The following is a 14,885-nucleotide window of genomic DNA, read 5'->3' as shown; positions in this document are numbered from 1 at the left end:
TCCTTTCAAGAGGCTCAGAGCCTCCTTTCAAGAGGCTCAGGAAGCCTCCTTTCAAGAGGCTCAGGAAGCCTCCTTTCAAGAGGCTCAGAAGCCTCCTTTCAAGAGGCTCAGAAGCCTCCTTTCAAGAGGTCAGGAAGCCTCCTTTCAAGAGGCTCGGAAGCTTCCTTTTAAGAGGCTCGTAATCCTCCTTTCAAGAGGCTCGGAAGCCTCCTTTCAAGAGGCTCGGAAGTCTCCTTTCAAGAGGCTCGGAAGTCTCCTTTCAAGAGGCTCGGAAGCCTTCTTTCAAGAGCCTCGGAAGCCTCCTTTCAAGAGGCTCGGAAGCCTCCTTTCAAGAGGCTCGGAAGCCTCCTTTCAAGAGGCTCGGAAGCCTCCTTTCAAGAGGCTCAGAAGCCTCCTTTCAAGAGGCTCAGAAGCCTCCTTTCAAAGGTTCGAAAGCCTCCTTTTAAGAGGCTCCTTTCAAGAGGCTCGAAAGCCTTCTTTCAAGAGGCTCGGAAGCTTCCTTTCAAGAGACTAGGAAGCCTCCTTTCAAAAGGCTCGTCGAAAGCCTCCTTCCAAGATGCTCGGAAGCCTCCTTTCAAGAGGCTCGGAAGCCTCCTTTCAAGAGACTAGGAAGCCTCCTTTCAAGAGACTAGGAAGCCTCCTTTCAAGAGACTAGGAAGCCTCCTTCCAAGAGACTAGGAAGCCTCCTTTCAAGAGACTAGGAAGCCTCCTTTCAAGAGACTAGGAAGCCTCCTTTCAAGAGGCTCGGAAGCCTCCTTTCAAGAGGCTCGGAAGCCTCCTTTCAAGAGGCTCGGAAGCCTCCTTTCAAGAGGCTCGGAAGCCTCCTTTCAAGAGGCTCGGAAGCCTCCTTTCAAGAGGCTCGGAAGCCTCCTTTCAAGAGGCCCAGAGGCCTCCTTTCAAGAGGCTTGAAGCCCCCCTTTCAAGAGGCTCAGAGCCTTCTTTCAAGAGGCTCAGAAGCCTTCTTTCAAGAGGCTCAGAAGCCTCCTTTCAAGAGGCTCAGGAAGCCTCCTTTCAAGAGGCTAGGAAGCCTTCTTTCAAGAGGCTCGGAAGCCACCTTTCAAGAGGCTCGGAAGCCTCTTTTCAAGAGGCTCGGAAACCTCTCTTCAAGAAGCTCGGAAGGTTTTTTTTTCAAGAAGCGTTGAATCCTACTTTCAAGAGCCCGGAAGCCTTCAATGGTCAAAAAAGTTCTGTAGGAAGCTCGATGTATGAACTTAATTTGAATTGCGAAGTTTCATGGAAAATTAAAATTTCAGGAAAATTTATGGATATATATTCCGTTAGTTTTCAGGTCCAGTTTCCATATATCTTATGAGTTAAGCTTATTTTCATTTACAGCAAAAAAAATAAAAAGGCGGTACCTCTATAATACCATTAATTATTAATGGAAAATTTCGAAGGGGTACCTCTCAAGAAAAAGGTTGAGAACCGCTGTTTAGAAAAATTTATGCAGAAACTTCGGAAAACAGTTATTTGCAGTTATGCGGCACAATTCACGATGAAAAACTATGAGACTCATTCAGTTCTTGTAGAATTTAATACAGAATGTTATGCTGAAAACCGCGGTAAGATTAGTGCTTACCCGGCATTAGTTATTAGCATTTCTCTGCAGTGTAGTTCGGGCAAATTTTGTTCCTTTTACATACTAATTTGAGCCACCCGTGTGTATTAAGATCTCCTCGGCAGGCGTGATAAGAGACGAGGATATTTGTGCATCAGGATCCAACAAACTATAATTTAAACCAACGTTTGCAATATACGCAAAGGTATGGCCATTTACGTGACGATCCTGACGGATTCTTGATGTGTGATCAATGCTGACTGATCAGCTAATTAGTTCTAGGGGAAAGCATAAAACATGATGAAAGTAAACGTCACATAAAATGACATGCCAAAGAAAAAATGCATTTTTGATATACCCTCGGAAAACTCGGAACGTCACCGGTGCTCGTGGACTGATTTGAAATTTAGGACAAGGACAGAAAACTAGAAGAGTCAAAGAGGCGAATGTATGTGTTAGAAATAAAACAAGTTAAGAAAACAAATCCTCTTTTCTTTAACAGTATTATATCGACCATGCGTCTCCATTTCATAAGACATATTACTATGGAATTTATTACGCAATTTATCGATATATATCCATTAGACCTCTTCATGTTTTCAAAAAGTATCAAAAATTCAATCGATCAGCCCAGCATCACAATTCTTATGCTAAAATAAGTCTCCTGTCAAATTTTCAGCTAATTCGGATAAAATTTCGAGGTGGCTCAAGTCGATTTAGTGTTTTTGGGCTATTTTCAATCTTGGAAAAAATCTAACAAGAGATATAAACGTCGAAAACTATCGCAACAACCTCTATACGAAAGCTTTTGGTGTGCTCTACAAGTCTTGTGAACATTGCGATTCGTTCCGTTCACGTTTTGTCCATGTGAAAGTGATTTTCAAGCTTTTAAGTGCATAAAAATACTGTCCCCCCCAAAAGTCGTTGTTCTACAAAATTCTTGAGTTTATGACAAATGATTGTTTATTTTATTATTATTCCTCATTTTTCCCTGGAAATTTGAGTAATATAATTGCCCATGTGCGATTTACCGTTAAATTCTTAAAAATCAGAAGCTGAACATTTGTCATAAATTTGCACGTTAGGATTTCTTCAAGCAAGTTGTTCGAACAAAACATAAATTAAATCATATGATATTTGATGCTTACAACAAACGACTTTCAAATTTTGTTAATTTCATCATATGTCTGCATGCTTTTAACATTGAGTACATCTTAGTAACAAGTGAAATTGAAGCTTCTTTGTTTGAACAACTTGTTTGAAGAAATCTTAGCGTGCAAATTTATGTCAAATGTTGAGCTTCTGATTTTTAAGAATTTAACGGTTAATCGCACATGGGCAATTATATTACTCAAATTTCCAGGGAAAAAAGAGGAACTATAATAAAATAAATTTACAATCGTTTGTCATAAACTCAAGAATTTTGTAGAACAACGACTTTTGGGGGAAACAGTAGTTTTTTGCACTTAAAAGTTTGAAAATCACTTTAACATGGACAAAACGTGAATGGTACGAATCGCAATGTTCACAAGACTTGTAGAGCACACCAAAATCTTCCCTATAGAGGTTGTTGCGATAGTTTTCGACGTTTATATCTCTTGTTAGATTTTTTCCCAAAAACGCTAAATCGACTTGAGCCACATCGATTTTTTTCCGAATTAGCTGAAAATTTGACAGGAGACTTATTTTAGCATAAGAATTGTGATTCTGGGCTGACCGGTTGAATTTTTGATACTTTTTGAAATCATGAAGAGGTCTAATATCCATGTATCCTTGCAGCCTGTATATATTATATTTAAGTACGACATCGGTTCCTACCTTGTTTGTCCAGCATCTTCACCAGCATCGGACTTTTCGAACTTTCCCGGGAGCTATCCTTCTCGGATGTGGAACTTTCACCATGGTGATGTAAATTTACACCGTTTCTGGTGTTGTTGCAGTTGTTGGTGCTGCCTCCGCTGCTACTGTTGGCAGTGGCTTTATTGGCATTACCTCCGCCGATGCCGGCGGAGGAGGTGGTGGTGCAGCTGTTGGTAGCTTTTCCCAACGACGATGGTGATACCACACCTGATGCGACGACGACTGCCGCCGCCGCCGCCGCTGCTGCCGATGCAATAACGGTATCACTTAGCTCACTGGAATTATGCTGCAGCATATTGAATTGCCTGGGCTTGTGGTGTTGTGTTTTGTTGTGCTTCGATTTCGACGTCGCAACCACCACCCCAGATGATGAAACGGTTTGCGATACTGACGATGGGGACAATGAGCTCCTTTCCTTGTTGCCGTTGGTGCGCTGCTGGGCTCCGGATTCACCTGCAGTCGCATTCGACGAGGCGGATGGTGGAGCGGCTGTGTTATCGAGACGATGATCCACACTGTCCCCGTAGCCGTACCAGCCGAGAATGTCGTTCATAGCCGTCTCGGCAAAGTCCTGTTGGTAGAATGGGGGTAAAATAAAGAGTATTAGCAATACATAAAATAAAAATCCTTATCAACTTGAATTTTATTCCCCAGTCTTTGGAGCATTAAGCATTCGTAAATCCTACAATCGATTTGCGATTGTTTAGAAGATTTGAATATAATAATATGATAATAATCCCCCCGCCCCTACTTAAATCATCCATACAGTGAGTGAATAGTTGACTGAGAACCCAAAACGAGTCGAGCGCTTGTGTAAAACGATATTTTCCAACAGCAAAGTCATTATTTTATTAAAATCATGATACCGGACCGGAGATCGGTTTTCGTGTGCCTGCTGCAACAGCAGCGCTTTCAGTGTGCATAGAGACAGGTCATAGATAGAGTAGGTTCGTGCGGCAGGAATCGCGAAACGTGGACGGGGGATAATAATTGTAACACGATCTCCAGCTAAGTACGAGCCTCGATTGATGGACCGTAGGAAATGACGAGAAGCGACGAATATGTTCAAAGATGTTGTTTTTAATTGTTAATGTTAATGATAAGGAACGGCAGTTCGATTACCACATATGTAAATACTATTTATAACGCATATTTATTTTTCAGACTTTCAATAGTATTACAATATTACATAGGGGGAAAGACGGCTTTGGCAGGTTTTGTTCTATTATTGGCAGGGGGTTTTTGTCGACCAAATTTTATGAAATTTGGCCACAATATTCTTTGATATGCAAAGAATGTTTAGGCCAAATTTGAGCCTAGTCAGTCATAAAAAACCCCCTGCCAATAATAGAACAAAACCTGCCAAAGCCGTCATTCCCCCTATATAAAAAAATACAATATAATCTTCTGTAAAAAATTATTGGCGGGAGAAACAATTTTTGAAAATGGGATCAAACTTTTTGGTTCTACTTCTAAACATTTTTATTCAAATAGAATGATAACCCAATTAGATTCTACTTTTGGGTGGAACCATCTTCTTCTTCTACATTCCAACTAGAACTTGGCCTGCTTTTCAACTTAGTATTCTATAAGCATTCCTTCAATTATTAATTGAAAGCTTTTCTTTGCCCACCGTTGCATGAGTATGTATCTTGTGTGGCAAGTACAATGGTTACCCGACTAGAAGAGCGTAACTAAAATTGAACACAATTTTAACATATTGTGATATTTATAACTTATTTTCATACAATTTTGTTCTCAGTAGCCAGTATCTTTCAAATGTTGTAACAGGATTATATCATAATATGATTTTAAAAATGCTTAACACCGAATTGCCCAATAGTAGGCAATTAAAATAGATGTAGCAAAGTCTCCCAGCCATAGGTATCACAACGCTGATATAATTTGGGAAGGTTGCCTTATTTGTTATGTTGTTAATTTCATGATCTCGATAAATATTCTTGTTCAGACAAAAACAAAAAAATTATGATTGTTGATCACAATCTGGAGACCTATCACGACCTGTAAAAATTCCAACTGCAAAGCACCAACATATTTTGTATCTGATTCTGTTATAAATTTCTAACAGAATATGTTATTTTTATGATAAAATTGTAACAAAATTTGATAGTTTTTTGTTTCCAGTGGTGCAGATTTTGATAGAAATTTAGTTATTTTAACAACATCCTGCACCATGTTTCTAACAAATTTTGTTTTAAAAATTTAGTATAACATAATAACATAGTATGATATAATTTTGATATGACCTTCTAGTCGGGTACACTATATCCACCCAGGGAGTCGAGCAGGTTTCCCACCCGAAAACATTCTAGACCGGACTGAGAATCGAACTCGCCATCTCTGGATTGGCGTCTCTGGATCCTACATCTGTGCTCGCAAGGCTACTGGAACCGTATGGAGAATCAAGCCAGGATGGTGGATAACTACATACATACATACATACATAAATGCTTCTAAAAAATCATTTTGCTATTTATATTAGCTTACCTCTCCACAATTGGGACAATGCGGCCTACCACACTGTACTTGCAAAGTGCTTCACATTCAGTATGATTTTTTTTTATTCTCTAATTATGATGTCTAACGAATAATGAATAAAAACATTGAAAATTAGGTTCATCCCTGACTTTAGATTTAGTAATCCCGAGGTTTCTAAGGTAAATAATGTTTTGCATCCATATACCATGTACTCTACGTGCGGGGTATTTTATAGAATAAAATCTTAAACCGAATTCTATTGAACGTAGATAGATTCACCTTAAGCAATGAAACATGATCAACACGATACAAATCAGCAACCAATTAAAATGACCACCGAAAAAAATATCAGTGACAAATCGGTCATGCTTTTTCATGCCTGAGCTTCAAATTGAAATCAGAGACGCATTGAAATCAGTCGCAACAATCCGCGATGAGTGCAAAATTGTTGTTTTGTGACAGGTTTCACCGGGGCAGACGATCTTGGTTTGAAATTTCAAGCCTTGCACATCAACTGGCCGTTCGTCGATAGAGTAATAAATCATGCTGCGATATCGCGAAGGAGATACCATCTACCGTACCATCTGACATTATCGATTCGTGGAGTATTTTGTATCTCGCTCGTTTTTGTTTTAATAGATTGTTTGCCGAAAGAAAAAAAAAACTTGAAACTTCCCAACTTTCAAACTTCCACCAAGGTACAAACTGATAAATCAAAGAAACCGCAAAGCCCATGCTTTGTGCACCCATAAAAGTCAGTATCAGTTTGATAATTGGAATTTCGAGGTGCGGCTTCGATCGAGCCAGGAAGCAAGATTTCAAACAGAGCGGTAACGTAGATAACATGGAAACCTTCGGCGTGAAGTTCGGATTTCAATCTCTTCCCAACGATCAAATCCATTAAATAATTTATATCGCGGGTTTCGTATCTCGTGTTCGGCCGGGGATCGATTACTATAGCGAGTGGCCCACAGCCACTAGTCCGCCAAACAACTGTTTACAGCTGTTGTTGACCTAAACTACAACTCTAATAATATAATTATAAACGAGCTTACAAGGCTGCATAGAAAATTATGATGTTGCTGGATGTGTGTCGCTAGAAAGCATTTTATTCTCATACTTGATTATATGTCAAGCACAAAACGCAAGTTTGAAACGTATGTCCCTTTTTTTCGTTTTTAGAACAGTACACAATATCCCAAACCTGCGCATTTTTCAATGCTATTTCTCTCATAATGCTACAAATGGACCCAGATTGATTGATTACTAAATTATTTTTTCTTCAATCTGGATTGATTTTGCAGTAGTGTGAGCGAAATTTTGTAGCACCTACACTGCCGCTAACCGCAAGTCAGACTTATCTGTATATGGACGCCATATCCAGATAAGTCTGACTTGCGGTTAGCGGCAGTACAGCACCTACACAAAACATATGCAAATGAAATCTAACTATCATGAAAATCTCTACAAAACATTTATTTTCAAGAACCTAAATAGAATTATCTTCAGGAGACGCCGGATTGCGTGCCAAGTATCATATAATACGCACACATGAGTAATAATTTCGATAAATTACAGCTCACGGACATGTTTTCGTTGCAAGCGAATTTTACGTTGGACAAAACAAATGCAACTTCGCGGTTTTCTTTGTTCATTTGTAATGTTTAGAAAATCTAAGTCACAAATTTGTCACTTCACATCAATAGTACACTGAGGAAAATGGACGTATGATTCTCAATCAAACGCCTTATGCAAATTTTCCACAAGGCACAATGGTCGGATTCGTCAAATTTCACGACATAAATCGATATCTCGAAAACTATCGGTGATAGAGTTTTGACGTCTTCAGAAGAAATGATCTACAAGAGAAGATCTATTTTTGGTGTAAGTTGTCATTAGGGTGGCCCTCTTGTAATTTTTTTCTATGGTCCAGGATATAGTTTTATGCGGAAAGATGTAAAAAAAACTATGCGTTTTATGCGGAAAGTAAGTAAAAATTATTTAAATTAGTGAGCTTAAGAGCTAGAGAAAAACTTTATATAGCAAAGTTGTTTGAAATAAGCTGCGCTACAATTGTGTAGAACATTTTATGTCAATATTCTGCAAAATAAAAAATATATTTTTTCACGTTTTTATAAAATGGACCACCCTATTTTTTGATAACTCTAAAACAAGGTCCGAAGTATCCAGAACAACTTTGTAGGACACATTTTGTTTTTTTTTTGTTTAAAGTATTGTTTTGACCGAAAATGCATTTTCTCTCGTAAATTTTGCAATAGGGTAATAATGATAAAACGAATAAAAAGTGTTTAGGCTGTAGATTTCTTTATTCTTTATTTTTCAATTTTACGAATTCCACTTTTAGACGACATTTCTTTAAAATCTAAAACAAAAAAAGTAGATCAAAACTGTTTTTTTAGGGACACTCTAATCTAAGTAGGTAAAATTGCTCCAAATCAGCCAATCAGCCAATCAGAGGTACAGAAAAAGGCTTTTCAGCAAAATTGTTTTCAATAAGCTACGCTACAACTTTGTAGAATATTACATGTCAGTATTCCGTAAAGAAAAAATATTTTTTTAATTTGTCTATATAATGAGACACCCTATTTTTTATGACACAAAAATGAGCATAGCTAAAACTTTCACAACGTGAAAATATAACTCTTCAGCTTTCATTACTGACTATTTAAAAAAATCTACCGGGGGGTCCCGAACATTTTTTTTCTCCCTGAAACGAAACTTTTCAGTTGGAAAACTATCGAATAACCGCGTCGCCTATTAAATGAGATTCATGATTTTTTTATTCTTCCAATCATCATTTAAAGAATAAGGGGGAATCGATTACCATGTTAAATACAAATACAAATAAATAACTTGTTTATTAGAGCTCAAGCGTCAAAGAGCATAACGAAGCCGAACTCGCAAAATTTATGTTATCCTCTGAAAACAGCTAAGAAGGGCTTGGATGGAGATTCTGCACTGCTTCGTAATCTTATGCACATACACACCCAATTCTTTCCCAATACATGCCAAATTTGAAAATTGTCATGTGAATGAATAAGTTTAACTGGTATCACAAAATTATTCAAAACGCTTGATCATGTTAAACAATAACTACCATAGTAATATAAGGGCCTTCTTTAGTCATGCGGTAATATATGCATCGACAAAGCAACACCATGCTGAAGGTGGCTTGAAATGGAAGTAAATAACATATAAAAATAGCGTTTGAAAATCTGAAAAAAATATTGCTGTTTTTTTTGTCCTTTCAGCAGCAGCTTAGCGTTTACCCCATTTTTATAACAAATATTAATACGCCAGTTTTCCATGATATTGCAATGCGTAAGTTTGGAGAAATACCCATTAGAAACCATCATTTTCATTTCAATTCATTACCAATTCGAAATTTGATTCACTTTTCATTTTATAGTCGCATTATTACTATCGGCAATCATTTTCAATAACGTTTAATATTTGGTCAAGCCAAATTCCACCAACAGAAAACGCAAACACAAAATCTGCACGATCAGAACCAGGTTCAGTATTCACAAAACTGAAAGATTTTCAAAAGTTTGGATTTTTTTGTCAGAAAAATCGTGCTAAAAGGATGAATCCTATGAAAAACATATTGTCCCACAGTTCAGAATAGTTAACCAATAAACGAAAATCATACTACAAATGCATTTTCTTTTAAACGACACTTGTTTTCATGACTCTTGGTACAACTAGCAGACTTTGAAGTGATCGATGAGCTTCACTTTAATTATCTATCTAAAGGAAAGCATATGATATGAACAATGATAAGAACCGTCATTCCAAAAAGCCCCGCTAATATTTGTAAAACTCAATAAAACAAATGTGTTCCAAAAAATTATCCCACATAGGAAAGCCGGAAAAATATCTTACCTAAAAATTTCCTAGACCAAACCGGGGATACAACTCAGCCACCTCAAGTATGGTTTTGGCATGCTTATCTCACAGGTAGGTAAAAAAGTTTGATAATATCATGTGATAAAATGTGATAAAAAATCGTCAGGTTTTCAAAAATCCTTATGTCTTGAATATCGTCGATTTTCGAGCTCCAATAATCAATTTATTATTATTGTCTTTATTAATGAGGTTTTCGGCCCTAGACCGGTTCACCTCAAATAATCAATTTGTAAATTCTCATATATCTGGTTAAATCTCTACGAATTTTGCTAATTTACATTTAAATCCAAAAAGTGTAACAAAATAAAAGTAAATTGATCAGGGAGAGGTTGCTGTTAAATCATACCAGTGGGAAGCTGTAATGCTAGCTAGCCAAGGGTTGAAATTAATAATTTCCGATCCATTATGCTTGTCTACATCTGAGCCTTTGAAATTAGGTTTACAATAAAAATAAGAGAAGAATATTTCATTTATTGCACATGATTCATGAAGAATGGTTTGAATATGAATGAAAGTCCTAACTTGGGAGTGACTCGTGCAGGCGGCTGGTTTTAGATTAGAATGCAGGTTCCATTTGAAAAAGAAAAAAAAAGTTGTTCGGGACCCCTCGGTAGATTTTTTTCGAAATACCCAAGAAATGAAAGATAAGAAGTTATATTTTCACGTAGTTGAAATTTTAGCGATGCTCATTTTTTGTGTGATAATATTCTACCAAACACGCCGTGAGCCTCACTATTCTGAATATCTTTGTAGAAGACCTTTTTTATCTAGAAAAAAATATAGTTTTCGCGTAAAATGCATCTTTCCGCGTAAATTTGTATCCTGGACCCACTGTATCAGCACCCACTCTGAAAAGATTGGAAGAATGATTTGGATCATCGTTTTGGACGAAGAAAACATTTGATCTATGACTCGTCTATGACCCAATTTAACGGCGCCTATTTCAAATTATCCTTCCAACCTTCCAATGTCCAAATAAATTAAACGTTTCATAGAACTATTGATAAACTTTAGGTGTTTGATGCCGTTTGTACCTCAGGCACCACATACCATAACATGACCATTACTTTACCTCGCAGTCGATAGCAATTTTGGTGGATCGAATCCTATAGCTGGTTTGTCCCATTCCCTAACCAGTTCGTCGATGGCGAAATAGTTAAAAAAAATTCTCGTCCATGAATATGACAATCTGCTAGAACTTTTGCGGCTCAGTTACACGATTTTGAGCATACGCCTGTAGCTTCTCCATATTCTTGGAAATCTTGGTAGATACCGCGAATTGCGATCACGGTATCCTTCAACGACTATGATATCCGATATCGTTCCGGATGGTTTGCGGACTGACCTTGGTGTCAGAGATGCATTTTGAACACGAGAACGCATGTTCGTGTATACAACCTTCTGAACACAACTCACTGTTCAAGAGTATGGACCTAACATAGCAACTCGTATGCTATTCATTTTTTGCTTAGTAAAGAGACACGTGGACATCTAACAGATAAAAATCAAGCATGCACGTATGTTTTTGCATATTTCCAAATCTAGAGAACCTTAGGTTACATTATCGTTTTTGCTTACGTACCAACCAAGCGCACAGTGGGGAAAAAGTGACCCAAAAAGGTACCTATTTATTGCGGCTACTTGCTGCGGCAGAGAAATACCCTTCCTTAAGGGAAAGTTCACGACAAATCGAATGGTGTTATTTTCGTTCGCCGGAAATTATCGGAACTGGCCGTTTTGCCCCATTTATCCCTAAAAAACATTTTTTTCCTATGACAGCTATACTTAAAAACCGATTGCGGCTATCTACTCCTATGTTTTCTATTGTAATTTTGTAGATAATACGTCTGGTATATATTCCGACCCTGGATCATGACTGAAAGGAGCTGTTTTGCCCCATTTTCCTCTAAAAATGCCTTTTTGCCTTTCTCGTACAACTAAGTTGTACTGAAAGGCTATCATTTCACTCCGAAAACGAACTTTTTATAGAAGCCTTTGAGAACCATAGTATTATATACCAATCGACTCAGCTCGACGAGCTGAGCACATGTCTGTCTGTCCGTGTGTATGTGTGTGCACAAAAGCTTTGAAAAACATTAGACAACTTTTCGTATAGTAATCCTTAACCGATTTTCTCGCAACAAGTTTCATTCGACAGGGGAAAAAGTCTTGTTGATCAGTATAACGATCGGTTATTGCGTTTAAAAGTTATGAAGAAAATGGTACATCGGACCATATAAACCCCATATAAGGTTGGTGTCTTAACTAAATGTGATAAAGGCTCCACCAACGCTAGGTGGATTAATCTGGGTTTTTCTATGACAGCTACTCTTTAAAACCAATTGCGGCTTACTACTCCTATGTTTTCTGATGCTAATTTAGTAGAGAATAAGTATGGTATGTAATTCCGACCCTGAATCGTGACTGGAAGTGGCTGTTTTGCCCCGTTTACCCCATAAAAACATATTTTTTACGGCCAGTTCCCATAATTTCCTGCGAACGAAAATAGTACCATTCGATTTGTCGTGAATTTTCCTTTAAAGAAGGGTATTTCTTTGCCGCATCATGTAGCCGCAATAAATAGGTACCTTTGGGTCGCTTTTTCCCCACTGTGCAGTGTTTAGAGTTCAAAACTAAGAACATCCAGGCACGCTCACGTTCTGTTCAGAATGCATCTCTGCATGGTGTTCACACACTTTAGGGACACTATCCTTAGGATTTCAATCGACGAGTACTATCTCTAAATTTCTAATATGTTCTCAGATCTAGTTAGGGACGTTCCGATACTTCCGATATATCGGAATATCGATATTTTTGTTTCGATATCCGATATTTTTGTATCGATATTTTGCTTTCAATATATCGGTTATATCGATATTTTTGTTTTCGATATCGATATATTGAATCAGAACAAAGTCACACAAATATAACAATTGCATTGTATTTTGTGAAAAAAAAAACTTCAAAATGCATCTGAAACGCCGTATTTTTAATGACTAAGATATTTTTTCTCGGTAGCGCGGATGTTGTGAGGAGTGCGCTGCCATCACAAATAGTTTTGGCAACTCGACACTTGTGCAACATCTGTCATGCCGCTGGTTCTTGAATCCTTACGTGAATTCAATTATATATTTGACGTGTTCCTATGAAAAAACTAACTTTAGAAATAGGAAGAGATTTGTGGAAATGGAAATTCAGAAGAATTGGAAAACATATGAAAATTTTCTTTCGAAATTCAAAAGAATTTTCTTAAAATATTTCTACAGGTTTACTAATGAAAATTTTGAATGATTTTTCTAATGGAAATTTTTGCGAAAATTTTGTAGAATGTCCCTGAAAATCGGAGAAAATTTTCAGCCGAAATTCAAGGGAATTTCATGTGAAACATAAAGATAATTTCTCGTGAAAAGTTAAGAGAAATTCCTTTTTTAGTTTACAATATTCAAATGAATTTCTGTTTTTTCTGTTTTTCTGAAATTCTGTTTTTTTTAATTGAATTTAAAAAAAAGCTTCCGTGGAAATTCTAAAGAGAGAATTTAAGAATCAGAATAACCCGAGAAGAAATATATAAAAAAAATAGTCGAAAACGCCACCGCTATCGGTTTAAACTACGATGAACGCCGCCACCGATGATTGTTGGACTGGGACATTCTAGAAGCAGATTGGACTGGATAAAGGAAAAAAAGACATTTCTGATAATTATTGTAAATAGGTAATACAGTAAATTACCGTCGGTAATACGATAGTGATTGAATAACTACAACAAATATATTCTAAATATTCTCATTTCTAAAATATCATATGATTTTCCGATATATCGATATTTTCATTCCAATATATCGGTGGTATCGATACTTTGATTCGATTATCGTATCGAATCAAATATCGATATTTTGAAGTATCGGAACGTCCCTAGATCTAGTCGAATAGAATTTTTATTGCGCAGTTCTGTGTTCTCCATGCGTTCGTCTCATCGCAACTCACTGAGCTGCATTGGAGAGAACAAGACAGAGTAAAGGCACTGCTGCTGTACCGTCGACCGACAACAGCTGAATTGATGGGTGCCCCACCAGGGTTAGTACACTATTCGACTAAATGCTGATGTCATATTAGAAATTTAGAGACAGTACTCGTCGATAGAAACCCTTCCGCAGGCACTGGTGTATGAGCAAATCAAACCACCTTTCTTTTGCCAGTGGAGATATATCAGCTTCCACACTGATATTCTTCCCTCGCCCTTCATACAGGAGTTTGGCAGAAGGAAGGTCGTGCGATTTACTTTACTTGATACTTGATGGGCTACAGCTCTCCCATGAACCTACGCCGAATGGAGTATCCTTCTCCACTGGACTCGATCCTGGGCCAATCGCTTCCAGTCGCCCTGAACATTGATGATGTGTCACGATGATTGTATATAATTGTGCACACCAGAAAAGAACGGTGAATCCGATCTGTCTGATTGTGTGAATGAAGATGAGGATGTGGATGAGGATGTGAGTGTGATCGGCTTCTTTGGGTTGCTTAGAAAATCATCTACACGGAAGAAATAAACTACCCAATAGTGAGTGCAATTCACCCAACCTCGAACATCCGTACGGGAAGCCAAAATTGAGTAAATGGGGTCGAAGTAGTTTGCGTTTCTCCCATGTTAAAAAGGTACCCAACGGAAAATTTATTTACCCAAAAGGAGGTTTATTTCACTCAATTTCGACCTCAGGTAATAAAACTCAAAATTGGCTTCCCGTATTGAACTGGCGATGTTGGATTGTTTCGCTCTTTTGTTTTTAACAACAGAAGAAAGAGTGGATAAAAGAGAATAGAAAAAATAACTCAAAAGTAAGTTTGAAAAAACTCAACGCTGGGTACTCTTATTCTACCGTGTAATATTGTCTATCCGGAAAAAAGTTAGAACGTTAACCAACTAAGCTACGAATGACCTCCGTCGGCCTTCGCAACCTAGCGGCTACTGAACGAGCTCGAGATTCCCAAATTGGACGCATAGTCAAATCACTCGCAATCCATTTCTCAAGCCAACACT

The 14,885-nt window shown here is 37.6% G+C and overlaps 1 protein-coding gene across 5 annotated transcripts in view; it reads right to left on the bottom strand.

Annotated features, from left to right (window-relative positions):
* LOC134225660 (sine oculis-binding protein homolog) overlaps positions 1–14,885 on the bottom strand; it is a 120,740-nt gene that overhangs the window by 37,941 nt on the left and 67,914 nt on the right. For all 5 annotated transcript variants that reach the window (XM_062705917.1, XM_062705922.1, XM_062705918.1 and 2 more), the window contains one exon: positions 3,377–3,989. In XM_062705917.1, the coding sequence (XP_062561901.1) occupies positions 3,377–3,989 (613 nt within the window). The remainder of the gene's footprint in view (positions 1–3,376; positions 3,990–14,885) is intronic.

The sequence above is a fragment of the Armigeres subalbatus genome, chromosome 3, assembly GCF_024139115.2.
Source record: "Armigeres subalbatus isolate Guangzhou_Male chromosome 3, GZ_Asu_2, whole genome shotgun sequence".
Lineage (NCBI taxonomy): Eukaryota > Metazoa > Arthropoda > Insecta > Diptera > Culicidae > Armigeres > Armigeres subalbatus.
The sequence above is the reverse complement of the archived record's forward strand: the minus strand, read 5'-3'. Positions and strand labels throughout refer to the sequence as shown.